A 16,479-nucleotide genomic window follows, 5' to 3' on the forward strand; every position below is an offset into this window, starting at 1 on the left:
AGGAGGAGCTAGAGGCAGAAACATTCCACAACAGTTGGTGCCCGTAAGATATTATGGAGAGGGGAGGAGCTAGAGGCAGAAACATTCCACAACAGTTGGTGCCCGTAAGATATTATGGAGGGAGGAGCTAGAGACAGAAACAGAACATTTTCCTCCAAGTTCTCCTAAAATGGCGGGTACAGTTCTCCATAGAACTTTATATGCTTCAACTGTCAGCCCCCATAATAGTAAAATCTGTATCCCCCACATCCATTCTCAAAATTAAGAATCTTGAGAATGATTGATCAGTCCATGAGAAGGAAGAAGATTTCTATAATAAGATATAGTCCAAAATTGCTTATTTTCACAAGTGCTATTGATTTATGAAAAAAAATAAATGTAAATAAATAAATGTAAGTATTATGTCAGTAGTAATTACCATTCCTAAATAATAAAAGCAGGAAAACGGAATCAAATAATGAAAATATAAATTACTCCTCTCTTCAATCCCTGCCATGTCTGCATCAATGCCAACACATCCATCATTTATAGGATCACAGCAACCAATACTGTTTCGGGCATCCAGCCCAATTTTGTAAAAATCCGAGAGGCTTGATATAGTTGTATGTTGTCTTATAAGGATGACGTGGCAACTGTCGGTTCCTTTACACCCCAAACTGATCACACGTGTGTAGATTAGAACACAAGTGAGTGAAACAAAACCCGCTGTTATTCTGCAGAGAAATCGTCTTTAAAATTGATATGCAAATGAGGCTGGAAGTGCTTTGGGTCGGGACAGAGTACTTCCACCACCTAAGCCTAACTCCTCCCCCCCACTAAGTGATTGACAGCGCTGCTGCCGCATGCTTATAACCTAGTTACGGGTGGAATTAAGCTGTGAATGGAGGAAGGAGCCAAGGCAATGGAAGTGTTCTGTACTACACACACATAGAAAAAAAAAGTGCACCTACCTCCTGAAAAATAAATACAAATATGGAAAATCTATTTTTTTTCAATAAATTAAAATTCATTTTGCTACATCTGATAAAAAATACTCAAATTTATATAAATATGACCATAATTACCCAAAGAATTTGTTTAAACCCAGTGGCCAGTATGAAGTTTGCAAGATGTACACTTAACCTTTTTTGTTCTGTATATAAGATTTTTCAGCAGTCTCATTATCATCAGAGGCAGGATTAGAATGTCTCTATACACAGCTGATAAAAAAGAATCCACCATTCACAATAGGCGATGTCACAGCTGACGTCATCCACCTCTCTTCCCAATGACCTTTGCACACGCTCATTAGATGCTTCAAAACAAAAGATAAAGTCGGGGACTGATCATTGTGGCTCTGTACATGTGTTGTTTCCTGAAACAAGAATTTAGAACCTAAAAGCCCCAGTGGCCAGTGTAAAAATTAAGATTTCTATTTTTTTTTCAAACATAGGCAAAAGAGGACCTGTCACCTGATCACTTTTTGCTCTTACTTTGTTCCCACCACTCCCCTAAGTAATCCATTTTTTTTTTTTAAATGTGCCATATGGTTTCACAGATAAGGGCCTTTTTAGTTAGTGCTAATTTTTATGGTCTTTGCCAAATGGGCGGTAGCTCACAGTGCAGTGTAAAGACACGCCCCAGAGGATCCTGTAAGCCACGCCCCCTAGGAAAGACCATACAAAATTAACACTAAATGAAAATGCCCAGGTCTGTGGAACTGAATACGCAGGAGCAATGGGAATAAAATAGGGCAGAAAGCAGCCACTTTAGATATGACAGGTCCTCTTTAAATATCAGCACTATTAAAGGGGTTGTCTATTATTATAAAAGTTCATCTTTATGGGCCCAGAGTGGCGAAAGAAAAAAGCAACCTATACTCGCCTCTAAGACAGATGCTGCTCCTGCCCACTCTGTACTATGTCCCCCACCGATTTCCCAGGCATCAACAAGCAGGGAGGGGGGTTTAATTAAATGATGTCACACTGATCGGCTGCAGCGCTCATTCTCCATCCAAACAGAAAAAAAAACTCTTTGAAGCCTGCAGCTGAGCAGTGGCTACCGATTGCCAGCTGTGGCCACATAAACACCCCACGCCAGCTGGTAATGCCAGTGCACTGACGTTGGACACAGTACAGAATGTATAGTTGTGGCGCTGGTCCAGGAGTCCATTTAACGGAGTTCTCTACTTTTCGGGACAATTTATGCATGTGTTTGGAGCTAGAACATATTTTTGCACTTGAGTGTTATTAAAATATGGCCTGTGGCCCTAAATCAGCTGAGAAGAGCTCCGAAAAAGACAGATATAAGAGTTACAAACTCGCCTGTCATTCGATCTGAATGAGCTCACTGGCAGATTCTCAGTTGACTTATTCTGCAGACGGCAATAGACAGCGCAAAACAGAATGTATAGAATGTATAAAATGATTTTTTAGCCCCCCAAATACATGCCTTTAATTTATAAAAGTGGACACCCCCTCTAAGTCCCATTGGTTGATGCAGTAATGTCCCCAGAAATGGCCGCTTTGGGCATGGCTTACATAAACCTCATCTGTGCTAGCTGGTAGCCGAGCCCTCCCTTCTGTTGCCCCCATCACAGATCTTGGATCGGTCTACAATCTAAACTTGTGGAATAGTTTGGGAAGAAATGACTTTCTGGTTTTGCTGACATTACTAGACGTAACGCTCAGCTGCAGGGTGAGCATCGGATGAATGTTGGGCATCTGAAAACCTGATCACGTTCTCCAGAGAAAAGCAAATGAATCATTGTACGATCCTGTGACTAACAGAGGTCTCTTCACTTCTAGGGTTCTTCATCCCCGGCTTCCCCAAACTTCAAAGATTTCAAAGTCATCATGAGCAAATTCTCAGCAAGTTGTTCCCCAAGTTAAAAAAACACATGGTAACCTTCTGATTTGTGGTTGGGATTTCCTTGGTATCTTTGCTTTTGAATGTCTTTTTGGTTATTTTTTTTTAGTCTTCTTGCAAGAGAATTTCCCTTAATCACTGACAACTTCTAGACTGTTGGGGGTCTGATCGTAGGGACCTGCACCAGTCAATTCTAGTTAGATTGCACCTCAAGGGCACATGCTCAACCGCCGCTCCATTTATCAACTGTGGAACTGCTGGAGAAAGCTGCCAGCAGTCCCATAGAGGATAGGTGGAGCATGCACATTGCCATTCTACTAGTGATCACCGTGTCCCGCTCTGGACACAGTCAGACCCCCTCCAATTTAGTAGTTCCGGCCTCAATACCCCATTAAAGTACTCTGGACACAGTCAGACCCCCTCCGATTTAGTAGTTCCGGCCTCAATAACCCATTAAAGTACTCTGGACACAGTCAGACCCCCTCCAATTTAGTAGTTCCGGCCTCAATACCCCATTAAAGTACTCTGGACACAGTCAGACCCCCTCTGATTTAGTCGTTCCGGCCTCAATACCCTATTAAACTCCAATGCTGCTCATACACATTAGATAGCTGTACTATCCGCTCCCATCCGCCCTCACACACAGTTCTTTATGAGAGAGCCGCTGCCACATACTTCTAGAAGTCGTTCTTCTCCAGTGATCGGCTGCTGAAATCCATCAGACCTGATCCTACTCTCCCCCAACATCATATCTCGGTCAGGAGACCACATACACACACTGAAGGCTGAATCTGCTCGTGTCAGCAGGCTCGGACGACTTTTGCCTAATGTGTCTTTAAGTCAGGAAATAAAAAGCAAGTGATGGGAGAGGAGGGAGATGCAGCTGCAGATTCTTACTATAGCTTCCCATACAGATTAGAACAAGGTTGATGGAAAATGTCCAATATTAGCTGTAAAAAATGATGGTCCGCCGGATTGAGTAAATTAATTATAGGTTGTTTCAATCTACAATTCTCATGTAAAATTCTAGATTTTGATGTCCAAAATGTCTCTCTAAATGTGAATTTCTGTTTTTACCGATCCATCCAATCTCATGGTTGTGTTTCATAGGATAAAGAAGACATGTCCACCGGGATTTACACAACAAAGTGGTTTCTGCAATGCTTCTTAGATCGGGTAAAGACTGTAAACCTTCTCCTAGTATTATCTGCATTAACCCTTTAAGAATCAGGCAATTTTTCATTTTTCCACTTTCATGTTTTTTCCCTCTTCATTTTTTTTTTTTTTTTGCACTTACATTGTCATACGAGGGGTTGTTTTTTTGGCGGGGGAGATGTAGTTTTGAATGACAATGTGTCACCATTATCTCCCAAGTCCAGATAGTCCGTGTCACCTTCAATATTGTGTTTTTCACAGTTTGCCCTTTATTATTTTTTTCAGACACCTTTTACTCTCACCTTGAGACTATGGGACATCTATATCTTGGAGGGCGAGCGCGTGCTTCCTGCCATGGCGTACACTATACTGAAACTGCACAAAAGTAAGACCTATTGCTGTTTCTTTCTAGGCCAGATGATGATGGAGGGCTTGGTGTCGCAAAAGTTGTTAGTATTCTGGTAAAGTTTTAAAACATTTTTGTAAGAAAAAAAAATGCTGACTGTGTAGTGTAGGGGTCCGAACATCATTATCATACTTAACACTGTAGTGCCCAGCACCTGGCATTGCACTACGGTGCCAATCATTGTCATTTCTTGTCTTCGTGGGCAGAGCGTCTGCTGAAGATGTCCATGGAGGATCTACGGGAGTTTCTGCAGGAAAAGATAGCACGGTCTCTGAGCTATGATGATGATATTGTGGTAGAGCAGCTGCAGACATCTATGGCGGAACTGAGGAAGATGAAACTAGAGCTGCCGCCGCCGGGTACGGTTGTCTTATAATATCACCTTTTTTGTGGGGTTTTTTTGCATTGTCTACTGTACTTTTTCATGCTGCTGACTGTAATAGAATGATTATGACCTCTCTCTTCTTCCCTCTCTCTTCTTCCCTCTCTCTATTCCTCCCTCTCTCTTCCTCCCTCTCTCTTCCTCCCTCTCTCTTCCTCCCTCTCTCTTCCTCCCTCTCTTCCTCCCTCTCTCTTTCTCCCTCTCTCTTTTCCTCCCTCCCTCTCTCTTTTCCTCCCTCCCTCTCTCTTTTCCTCCCTCCCTCTCTTTTCCTCCCTCCCTCTCTTCCTCCCTCTCTCTCTTTCTCCCTCTCTCTTCCTCCCTCCCTCTCTCTTCCTCCCTCCCTCTCTCTTCCTCCCTCCCTCCCTCTCTCTCCTCCCTCCCTCTCTCTCTTCCTCCCTCCCTTCCTCCCTCCCTCCCTCTCTCTTCCTCCCTCTCTTCCTCCCTCCCTCTCTTCCTCCCTCCCTCTCTTCCTCCCTCCCTCCCTCTCTCCCTCCCTCTCTCCCTCTCTTCCTCCCTCCCTCTCTCTTTCTCCCTCCCTCTCTTCCTCCCTCCCTCTCTCTTCCTCCCTCCCTCTCTTCCTCCCTCCCTCTCTCTTCCTCCCTCTCTTCCTCCCTCCCTCTCTTCCTCCCTCCCTCTCTTCCTCCCTCCCTCTCTTCCTCCCTCCCTCTCTTCCTCCCTCCCTCTCTCTTCCTCCCTCCCTCTCTCTTCCTCCCTCCCTCTCTCTTCCTCCCTCTCTCTCTTCCTCCCTCCCTCTCTTCCTTCCTTCCTTCCTTCCTTCCTTCCTCCCTCCCTCCCTCTCTTCCTCCCTCCCTCTCTTCCTCCCTCTCTCTCTTCCTCCCTCTCTCTCTTCCTCCCTCTCTTTCTTCCTCCCCTCCATCTCTTCCTCCCTCCCTCTTTTCCTCCCTCCCTCTTTTCCTCCCTCCCTCTCTTCCTCCCTCCCTCTCTCTTCCTCCCTCCCTCTCTCTCTTCCTCCCTCTCTCCCTCTCTCTCTTCCTCCCTCTCTCTCTTCCTCCCTCTCTCTCTCTCTTCCTCCCTCTCTCTTCCTCCCTCTCTCTCTTCCTCCCTCTCTCTCTCTTCCTCCCTCTCTCTCTTCCTCCCTCTCTCTCTTCCTCCCTCCCTCTCTTCCTCCCTCCCTCTCTTCCTCCCTCCCTCCCTCCCTCTCTTCCTTCCTCCCTCCCTCTCTTCCTCCCTCCCTCTCTTCCTCCCTCCCTCTCTTCCTCCCTCCCTCTCTTCCTCCCTCTCTCTTCCTCCCTCCCTCTCTCTTCCTCCCTCTCTCTCTTCCTCCCTCCCTCTCTCTTCCTCCCTCTCTCTCTTCCTCCCTCTCTTCCTTCCTTCCTCCCTCCCTCTCTTCCTCCCTCTCTTCCTCCCTCCCTCTCTTCCTCCCTCTCTCTCTTCCTCCCTCTCTTTCTTCCTCCCTCCCTCTCTTCCTCCCTCCCTCTTCCTCCCTCCCTCCCTCTTCCTCCCTCCCTCTTTTCCTCCCTCCCTCTCTTCCTCCCTCCCTCTCTCTCTTCCTCCCTCCCTCTCTCTCTTCCTCCCTCCCTCTCTCTCTTCCTCCCTCCCTCTCTCTCTTCCTCCCTCCCTCCCTCTCTCTCTTCCTCCCTCTCTCTCTTCCTCCCTCTCTCTCCCTCTCTCTCTCTCTCTCTTCCTCCCTCTCTCTTCCTCCCTCTCTCTCTCTTCCTCCCTCTCTCTCTCTCTCTTCCTCCCTCTCTCTCTCTCTTCCTCCCTCTCTCTCTTCCTCCCTCCCTCTCTTCCTCCCTCCCTCTCTTCCTCCCTCTCTCTTCCTCCCTCTCTTTCTTCCTCCCTCCATCTCTTCCTCCCTCCCTCTCTTCCTCCCTCCCTCTTCCTCCCTCCCTCCCTCCCTCCCTCTCTTCCTCCCTCCCTCTTTTCCTCCCTCCCTCTCTCTTCCTCCCTCCCTCTCTCTCTTCCTCCCTCTCTCTCTTCCTCCCTCTCTCTCTTCCTCCCTCTCTCTTCCTCCCTCCCTCTCTCTTCCTCCCTCTCTCTCTTCCTCCCTCCCTTCCTCCCTCCCTTCCTCCCTCCCTCTCTCTCTTCCTCCCTCCCTCTCTCTCTTCCTTCCTCCCTCTCTTCCTCCCTCTCTCTTCCTCCCTCTCTCTTCCTCCCTCCCTCTCTCTCTTCCTCCCTCTCTCTCTTCCTCCCTCTCTCTCTTCCTCCCTCTCTCTCTTCCTCCCTCTCTCCCTCCCTCTCTCTCTCTCCCTCCCTCTCTCTCTTCCTCCCTCTCTCTCTTCCTCCCTCTCTCTCTTCCTCCCTCTCTCCCTCCCTCTCTCTCTCTCCCTCCCTCTCTCTCTTCCTCCCTCTCTCTCTTCCTCCCTCTCTCTCTCTCTTCCTCCCTCTCTCTCTTCCTCCCTCTCTCTCTTCCTCCCTCTCTCTTCCTCCCTCTCTTCCTCCCTCCCTCTTTTCCTCCCTCCCTCTCTTCCTCCCTCCCTCTCTTCCTCCCTCTCTCTCTTCCTCCCTCTCTCTCTTCCTCCCTCTCTCTCTCTCTCTCTCTCTCTCTTCCTCCCCCTCTCTCTCTCTCTTCCTCCCCCTCTCTCTCTCTCTCTTCCTCCCCCTCTCTCTCTCTCTCTTCCTCCCCCTCTCTCTCTCTCTTCCTCCCTCTCTCTCTTCCTCCCTCTCTCTCTTCCTCCCTCTCTCTCTTCCTCCCTCTCTCTTCCTCCCTCTCTTCCTCCCTCCCTCTTTTCCTCCCTCCCTCTTTTCCTCCCTCCCTCTCTTCCTCCCTCTCTCTCTTCCTCCCTCTCTCTCTTCCTCCCTCTCTCTCTCTCTCTCTCTCTCTTCCTCCCCCTCTCTCTCTCTCTTCCTCCCCCTCTCTCTCTCTCTCTTCCTCCCCCTCTCTCTCTCCTCCTCCCCCTCTCTCTCTCTCTTCCTCCCCCTCTCTCTCTCTCTTCCTCCCCCTCTCTCTCTCTCTTCCTCCCCCTCTCTCTCTCTCTTCCTCCCCCTCTCTCTCTCTTCCTCCCCCTCTCTCTCTCTCTCTTCCTCCCTCTCTCTCTCCTTTTCTCTCTCACTCCTTTTCTCTCTCACTCCTTTTCTCTCCTCTCTACCCCTCTTTCCCTTTCTTTCGCTCTCTTTCTCCTCCTCTCTAATTTAATAACTGCCCACTAGAACTTACCATTAAAATCAGCAGTGAGCAACTATTTAACAGAACTTCCTGTTTGATGAACCTGTATGGTGTGTACCACTGACGGTCGACTGGTCTTCCTAGAACAGTTACTGATGATGACTATACAGCTCCTGCTACACAGTTTTAAAGAAGTTGTCCAGGGCTAAAACAATTAATGCCCTGTCCTTTCTAATGAGATCAGTCCGACACCCGACATCCCAAAATTATCAGGCAAAACTTGCTCTGACAATTGTAAGTAATGTAGAATGTGGAACAAAGCCCTGTAGTGGCCGCTGCTAGTTACCGGTAGGGTTTTTTTGTACACCTTTTAGTACTTGACGGTTTAATAAGAACAAATTTTCTGTCCACAATATTTTGACTTTACTTGTCAAAACTGAAACTTTGCAGAAAAAAGTAATAATTGCAACCTTCTTTACATTTGTCATCTAATCTTAGGAAAGGCTGAAGAATTCCCCAAGAAGACCTTGGGTCAGGATATCCCTGTTCATCTGCTTCCTGTTAAAACAACGGTAGAGTGTAATATGATGGACAGAACGGACGACGGCGGCACGTCACAAAGCTCGAAGCCTTCTGCAGATGTCAATGAGAACAACTCAAACACGGGTGATAAAAGCAAGAATATCGTATCCGCTACTCAACACAATGGCGGATCTAGACCCAGGAATGAGGCCAATAAACCTGTCAAATCACAACCAGTAACAGCCGATTGCCACAAGATGGTGGAGCAGCAAAAACTCGAGTCAGATGTAGCAAAAATAGCCGAAAACAAAAATGATGCCAAACAGAATGACAGCACGGGTCGTGAAAGTCAACCGGACAGTGTGCTCGAGAATAAGGAGTGCAATAAAGTAGCTTCCGAACAAAGTATTATAGGTGACAAGGCAGCGCAAGATTCCCCGTCTACTATGAAACCTGAAAACTATAATGTACCAGATGCCAGTTCTCACGTTGTGGACTGTAATGATGATTGTACTAAAAAGGCAAAAATTGGGAATGTAACGAGCGAGGACCAACGGCAGCAGCATTTGCCGTATGAAGGAAAAGGAGATGTTCCTCTGCTTTCAGATTCAGAAACAAGTCCTTTCCGACCATGTTCTGTGGAGGTTACACAGTCACAAAGTGATGACCCTCCTTCTTGTGATCCTTTGCCCATCACGCAAGGAAGCGAATGTGACCTTTCTACTCCCGAAGACGAGAGCACTGTTCCGACCGGACAACTGACCTCTCTTCTGCCGCCAGAATTGGACATTAGAAGATGTTCTTCCCAGTATGATAATATGTCAGATTTCGATCAAGAATGGCCACCGTGCCCTACAGACTCGTCCTTGGGTGAACTGGAAACGGACACATGGCAGTCGAGCATATGTAATGCTCTTGACTTGTCAACAGAGGAGCCAACTGATTTGGCCAAGTTCCCGCAATTCTCTCCTTCCGTGTCTTGCCAACAAGGACCCTCGGGCAGTGTTCCTACGTTACTTGCTACCCAACCTGACCAGCAAGAAAATAGGAGTTCTCTTACCAAGTCATCGCCATCATTAACTCATACCTTTAGCGCCTACCAAGTCGTTACAACCGTTACAGCCATCCAGGTGTCTCACGCTAGTAAGCAAGGCTTCCAGGATGTGAAGCGCATAGCACATCCCTTGTCCCATAGCCTCAAACATGCGCTTACATGTGGTATCCAGACACGGGAAGAACAAAGTCCTATACCACTAGACCAGTATATAAACGGCCCCATAAGTCCAAGCACAGATCTCCCAACTTCTCCCCAAACATCCAATCTAAAGCAATCCGAAAGACCCCTTATCCTCAAAGCCCTTTCCGATAACAATTTCTACTCATCCGATCAAACTGTGTCGCAGATGTCCAAATCCATCACATTCTGACCGAGCGAGGTGCATGCTCCCTCCTTTGTATTTGCTTCATCGTGCTTTGAGGTGTATTAGCCATTTTTATGCAGGACATAAAAAATAGGCCCGGTCCATAGCACAGCCTTGAGAAGACGACGACCAGCTGCACTGGTTTCGTTGGCTCGATATATATATATATATATATATATATATATATATATATATATATATATATATATATATATATATATATATATATATATATAATATAATTTTCTTTTTTTTTCTTTTTTTATGTTAGTTTTTTATCACAAAGTGCTTATTTATTATTTCATTTCTATCTTTAAAAAAAGGCTTGCACACAGTCATGTATTACTGAAGTTGTCTGTATGACCTGTATAAAGTGATGCCACTGAATCTGCTCTGAGAACATTCATAAAATCGTTGCGACCCAACCGAGACATATCGACAGAAGAAAAAAATGTCGATACCTTTGTCGGCATGTTGTCCTTCTCCTATCGTAACTGTCCTGGCGGTTGGCATTATTGTAAAACCATCTGCCATATTGGGGAGCATATAGTTTCTTTTTTTTTTTTTGGCTATAAGAGATCTCGGGATCCACTAATCACTTTCTTGCAGGATTTTACTATAATTTTACACATTTATTAGTCATTTATTGCACTTTTTGACTATTTTTGCTTGGATTCACAATCTGACGATTATGTAGATGAGCGATCATTGATTCGTGTACGTATCCGCAAGCAAGCGGAAAATTGTTCCTATGTTAAAGGGACACTGTCACCTGAATTTGGAGGGAACAATCTTCAGCCATGGAGGCGGGGTTTTGGGGTTTTTGATTCACCCTTTCCTTACCCGCTGGCTGCATGCTGGCTGCAATATTGGATTGAAGTTCATTCTCTGTCCTCCGTAGTACACACCTGCACAGTGCAATCTTGCCTTGCGCAGGCGTGTACTATGGAGGACAGAGAATGAACTTCAATCCAATATTGCAGCCAGCATGCAGCCAGCGGGTAAGGAAAGGGTGAATCAAACACCCGAAAACTCCGCCCATATGGCTGAAGATTGTTCCCTCCAAATTCGGGTGACTATCCCTTTAAAGGATTGTAAATCAGATTTTTTTTTCCAGGTTTTTTGTTCTATAAACTTATTTTTTTTTAATTATTATTTAATATTGGATTTATTTTCATTTGTTTTACATCCCATAAAAAGTCCTCCATTTGCAACATGTATTATGGCATTTCTTAGTCCAGGGTGAGTCTCTTCCGCTAGTCCCACTGTTACTGTCAGCAGAGCTGGCTGGAAAGTGCACCGAACTTTTCGTCCCCGCCATGGTGCACCGAGCGCCTGTGCTTGGTTTGGACAGTCATTCTGTGCCCACAGCCCTCTTAAAGACACTCTTGTGTGTTTCATCACACTATAGCTTCTTCAAAGTATTTTTTGGACCACTGTCATTTTCTGAAAAATAATAGCTCCCACTCTAATTATAGCAGTGACCTCATGAAATTGAGCAGTGACTTATTACTAGTTTTTTCCTTCCACTCTTAGTAAATCTCTCTGTGGTTTAATCCACGGGATCTAAATAGAACTAATGTGTGCTGGTCCCACTTCTGAGAAATCCACAGTCAGTCAAATGTGCCCAGTGGTTGACTGAGAGGACTTTCCTGACAATGCTCCTCCCTTGTGCCCTTTCCAGTTGGATGCCGATGTATCGCTCAGCTTCATAGTAGTGGTATAATCCTCTGCGTGCTGACACTTTTTTTTTTTTTTTCTTTTTATTGATTATGAACTTTTACATACTTTGTTGGCTTTTGGGCCTTCCTGGTCCTTTCCCAATGGGTTACCCAAGTTTTCTCATTTCTAAATTGGGGAGGTGATGATGGACATCCATCTGCCACTTGCCAAGTAATAAGATTTACAATAGTACCTACCAATCCTATTATTTAAAATGCAAGATACCGGGCGAGTGGGCCACATCGCCACTACCTCTCGCCTCTCGATCCAGAAGTGAGAGGCAGTGGATAGTCCTTCTAAATCCATCCAAAGTGCTATCGATCCTTGTTTAAGAGGTTCTTATAAGAAGAGGGAGGAGTACCGGTTATTCCAATTAAAGGAAGTCTGTTGACACAAAATTATTGTTAAAACCAAGCACTTGGAGCACCCTTGCCGCGACCGAGTAGTTCGGTGCACCTTTGCCGCGACCAAGCAGTTTGGTGCACCCTTGCCGTGGTCGAGCAGTTCGGTGCACCTTTGCCACGACGGATCAGTTCGGTGCACCTTTGCCGCGACCAAGCAGTTCGGTGCACCCTTGCCGTGGTCGAGCAGTTCGGTGCACCTTTGCCGCAACAGATCAGTTTGGTGCACCTTTGCTGTGCCCGAGCAGTTCGGTGCACCCTTGCCGCGGTCGAGCAGTTTGGTGCACCCTTGCCGCGACCGAGCAGTTCGGTGCACCTTTGCCACGACGGATCAGTTCGGTGCACCTTTGCAGCAACAGATCAGTTCGGTGCACCTTTGCCGCGCCCGAGCAGTTCAGTGCATCTCTTCCACCTACTTGTTTTCCACTGAACTCCGCTCTCCTCTGGCTCCACTAAAGTCAGAATAGTCAATCGAGGAAGAAGAGAGCGGAGCTAGAATGCAAGTAAGTGGGAAGGTGCAGTGAATTGCTCGGTCACAGCAAATGTGCATGGAGCGCTTGGGCTTGGTTTGAACCATAATTTTGTGCCTGCAGATTCCATTTAAAGTGAACCCGGCAGCTGATACATGCTTCCCGTACCACAGGTAACATGGTCCAGACACCGGTTCTACCATTTTTATCCTTTTAATATATTGCAGTCATCATATTATACAGCGCTGTGTATTTACAATTGCTCATTTTGCTTTTCTACCCAGTAAATTCTTCTTTTTTTCCCCCTGCTCTATGAAGAAACAGGAAGTTTCTTTTTTTCCTTGGATGAATCGCTCCCCTCTTCATCTCCTGGCGCAGCTGCTCCCTCCTCCCATTGACTTTTGTAGTAACTTTTATGACTCGTACAGGAAAAATTGACCTCCTGTTTCTACATAGAGATTCGAAGGATTCAGCTAGTCAGTTTTTAATCACGTGATGTCATAGCCCTAATGGAAAAGAGAAGAATTAGCTGGGGAGAAAGGCAAAATGAGCAATTGTAAGTACACAGTGCTATATAATATGATGACTGCAATATATTAAGGGGATAAAAACTTTGATTGGAGGAGGAGTGCTGCTTTAACTCTGAAACACTAGCTTTTAAAAAGTAAGAAGTAGGCTGGTAAAAATTGATCTTGGATCACTAGTCTACGAGGCTGGCCCTTGCGGCTTCTCCCCTAGAGTGACAAGTCTCTTCCTAGACTCTCCACATTATACACAGCCATCGGTCAAGGGAAGCAGCGGAGAGAAGCTGCTGGGCATCGGCCGCTTGGACAAGTGACCTGAGCAGCTTAATGTTTCAGAGTAAAACCTGTCTGGCTGAAATGGTGGAATCAGCGTCTGATACCTGGTGCGGGCAGTTTACGCACATTGTATCAGCCCTCACGTTCTCTTTAAATACATTGCGTCTGAAAGGCAGGATTCTTGATGTTCTATTTCTTTTACCGTATATGAGCTGTATCCTCTGACTTTTGTTTTAATGCTGACTGCTTATATAACATGGGTATATTTTTATTATTTGGTAAGTTTACATTATTGGGGTTTTGACAATTCGTCCTTTCAATAAGTGCACTTTTAATCAGCAAGTGAACCTGATTTCTTCTGGTTAAAGGGAACATGTTAGAAACGTCTATACCTAAAACCATTTATATGTCTGTGTAGCCCTTTAAAAGATAAGCGAGTTGACTTTACGACTCTATAGACCTTCTCCGGCAGTGAGAAATGACGTTTTGAAGTTCTATATATACAGAATTGATTCCAGCTCCGCAGCCTCACGCTTGATTCCCTCTCATCTGGTTGATTGACAGGTTGTTGGCTCCCACACACGCAGGGAATACAGCATGAGGCTCAGGAGCTGGAAGTGCATCATCCCACCACAGTGCACTTAAAGACACCTATATACAGAACTTCACAATGCAATTCTGGCTTTTGGGATCAGAAAGGGATCAACTTGCTTATCTTTTAAAGGGCTACACCGTCCTTAAATAGTTTGACAGGTTCCCTTTAAGTTGTGAGACAGTGTTTGTTTTTTATTAGTTGAACTGTTACATAAAAGTTCCTTTATATGCACAGAATTGTACAACGATCGTTCAGCTGCCCGTCTGCCATACACAGCCGAGTAACCTCCGTTTTAATGACTTCGTAAATCAATAGTACACATGAAACAAAGCAACTTTTTAATTGATCTTATCAGAGAAATCTAATCCTGTCTCCTCCTTCATTGTTCTTTCATTTGTAAAATCTGTATTCAGTTCAGTGTATTTTTCCTATTACTTAGATATCAATTGGTGCTTTTAAATATCTGACTAGGGGGGAAGTGAAGCTAGAGGCAAACAGAGACATTATCCAAAAAAAAAAATCTCCATAGAACATTATGAGCACCAATTGTCCTCAAGATCAGTAGTTCAGGCAAGACAGATGTTAACCATGAATTGAGAATGAAAGATCAGATTAAGAGGAGAAAGAACCAGATTCCCTGATAATATATTAAAAAGTTTCTTGGGTACTTTTGATTTATGGAAAAATTTAATGGTTATTCAAGTACTGTGTCCCTTTAATGCTCATATAAAATAATATAGGTGCGGAATATCAACAGGTTTTTGTCTAAAAACATTTATAAAGATAAAGGGACTCAAAATGTAACATGGCCCGTACGGGGATCGAACCCGCGACCTTGGCGTTATTAGCACCACGCTCTAACCAACTGAGCTAACCGGCCAGAGGTGCTAAGTCTGAGCTATGTGATGGCCAACAATCCATACATCATCTACTACTCAGTTAAAGGGGCTGTCCACTATTCTGAGACCGATAACCTATTCTTAAGATCTGTAATCAGTATATCAGATCTGTGGTTTTCTGACATCCGACAACTCCCACTGATCAGCTCTGGCTGGTTGTAAACTGTGTATGGAGCTGAAACAGCACAGCGCTGTATACGGTGTAGTAGCTGCTGCTGTGTGCTGCAACTCAGTCCCTATTTGCATCAGTGATCTAAAGTGCAGTACTTGGGAGTGGCCACTAAACAGTATCCAGCACTGTGCTACTATTCCACTATTCCAGCTCCTTACACTTTTCACAACCCCTTTCTGACATATGACATACTATCCCGTCGAGGTGGGGTGGGCCTGTATGACCACCGACGGGATAGTACGTCATATGCGATCGGCTGCGCTCACGGGGGGAGCGCGGCTGATCGCCAGCTGATTATCGCAGCTGACATCTGGCACTATGTGCCAGGAGCTGTCACGGACCGCTCCTGGCACATTAACCCCCGGAAAACCGCAATCAAATATGATCGCAGTGTTCCGGCAGTATAGGGAAGCATCGCGCAGGGAGGGGGCTCCCTGTGTGCTTCTCTGAGATCCTTGTAGCAACGCGATGTGCTCGCGTTACTCTGAGGGTCTCTTTCCTCCTCCCTGCAGGCCCCGGATCCAAAATGACCACGGGGGGGGGGCTTCCGGGTCAGAGCAAGCGCTGGTAAGCCAGGAGCCCTGCCTGTCAAAGCGCTGATCTGACACAGTGCTGTGCAAAGTGTCAGATCAGCGATCTGACCTTATAACATGATGCCCCACCTGGGACAATGTTATAGTGTAAAAAAAAAAATTCCTAAATAAAGAAAAAAAAATATTGTTCCCATAAATAATTTCTATATAAATATAAAAAAACAATAAAAGTACATATATTTAGTACAACCCGACTTACAAAACCTTCAGTGAACACTGTAAAAAAAAAAAAAAAAAGAGGCAAAAAACGCTTTATCATACTGCCAAACAAAAAATTCAAGAAAAGCACATCCAGCCCATAAATGGCAGTGCTTCCCAGGACTCGCATCCAAAGATGATATTTTGTTTTTTTATTTCATAACTTAAAATAGAAGAGATACAACGCATTTCGGATACAGTATATATCCTTCTTCAGGTATCATAAACACACAGTACAAATCCTACTAGTATAAAATTCAATTAGACTTATATGTAGTATCAAACCTTTTATCCCAGCCTCAGAAACTTGATTTGGGGTGTGGACCAAGTTCAGGAAAACACCCACTGATTGATACAGCCTTGTTAACATTGATGCAAGAAAGAGAGAAAAAAACAAAACAAAAAACTTTAAACTCTCTCTATGATATCATTCAATCCATTTGGAAATAATGTTCCCAAACGATATATCCAAAACGTTTCTTTCCTGTTTAAAAGAGTATTCCTGTTTGCAACTCCAAAAGCGATCAAAAAATGTCACGTGCCCGAAAATGTTACCAATAAAAACGTCAACTCGTCCCGCAAAAAACAAGATCTCACATGACTCTGTTGACCAAAATATAGAAAAATTATAGCTCTCAAAATGTGGTAACGCAAAAAATATTTTTTTGCAATAAAAAGCATCTTTCAGTGTGTGACGGCTGCCAATCATAAAAATCCGCTAAAAAACCCGCTATAAAAGTAAATCAAACCCCCCTTCATCACCCTCTTAGTTAGGGAAAAATAATAAGATTAAAAAAAAATGTATTTCCATTTTCAGGTTAGGGTCAGG

General features: G+C 45.1%; 1 protein-coding gene across 4 annotated transcripts in view; it reads left to right on the forward strand.

Moving 5' to 3' along the window:
- The window catches only part of LOC138649584 (USP6 N-terminal-like protein), a 64,856-nt gene extending 54,885 nt beyond the window's left edge, over positions 1 to 9,971 (forward strand). For all 4 annotated transcript variants that reach the window (XM_069740105.1, XM_069740103.1, XM_069740106.1 and 1 more), the window contains 5 exons: positions 2,787 to 2,881; positions 3,958 to 4,023; positions 4,288 to 4,387; positions 4,615 to 4,767; positions 8,356 to 9,971. In XM_069740105.1, the coding sequence (XP_069596206.1) occupies positions 2,787 to 2,881; positions 3,958 to 4,023; positions 4,288 to 4,387; positions 4,615 to 4,767; positions 8,356 to 9,806 (1,865 nt within the window). In that variant the 3' untranslated portion in view covers positions 9,807 to 9,971. The remainder of the gene's footprint in view (positions 1 to 2,786; positions 2,882 to 3,957; positions 4,024 to 4,287; positions 4,388 to 4,614; positions 4,768 to 8,355) is intronic.
- Positions 9,972 to 16,479: the final 6,508 nt, after the last annotated feature.

This window comes from Ranitomeya imitator, chromosome 9 (genome assembly GCF_032444005.1).
Source record: "Ranitomeya imitator isolate aRanImi1 chromosome 9, aRanImi1.pri, whole genome shotgun sequence".
In the NCBI taxonomy this organism is placed as follows: domain Eukaryota; kingdom Metazoa; phylum Chordata; class Amphibia; order Anura; family Dendrobatidae; genus Ranitomeya; species Ranitomeya imitator.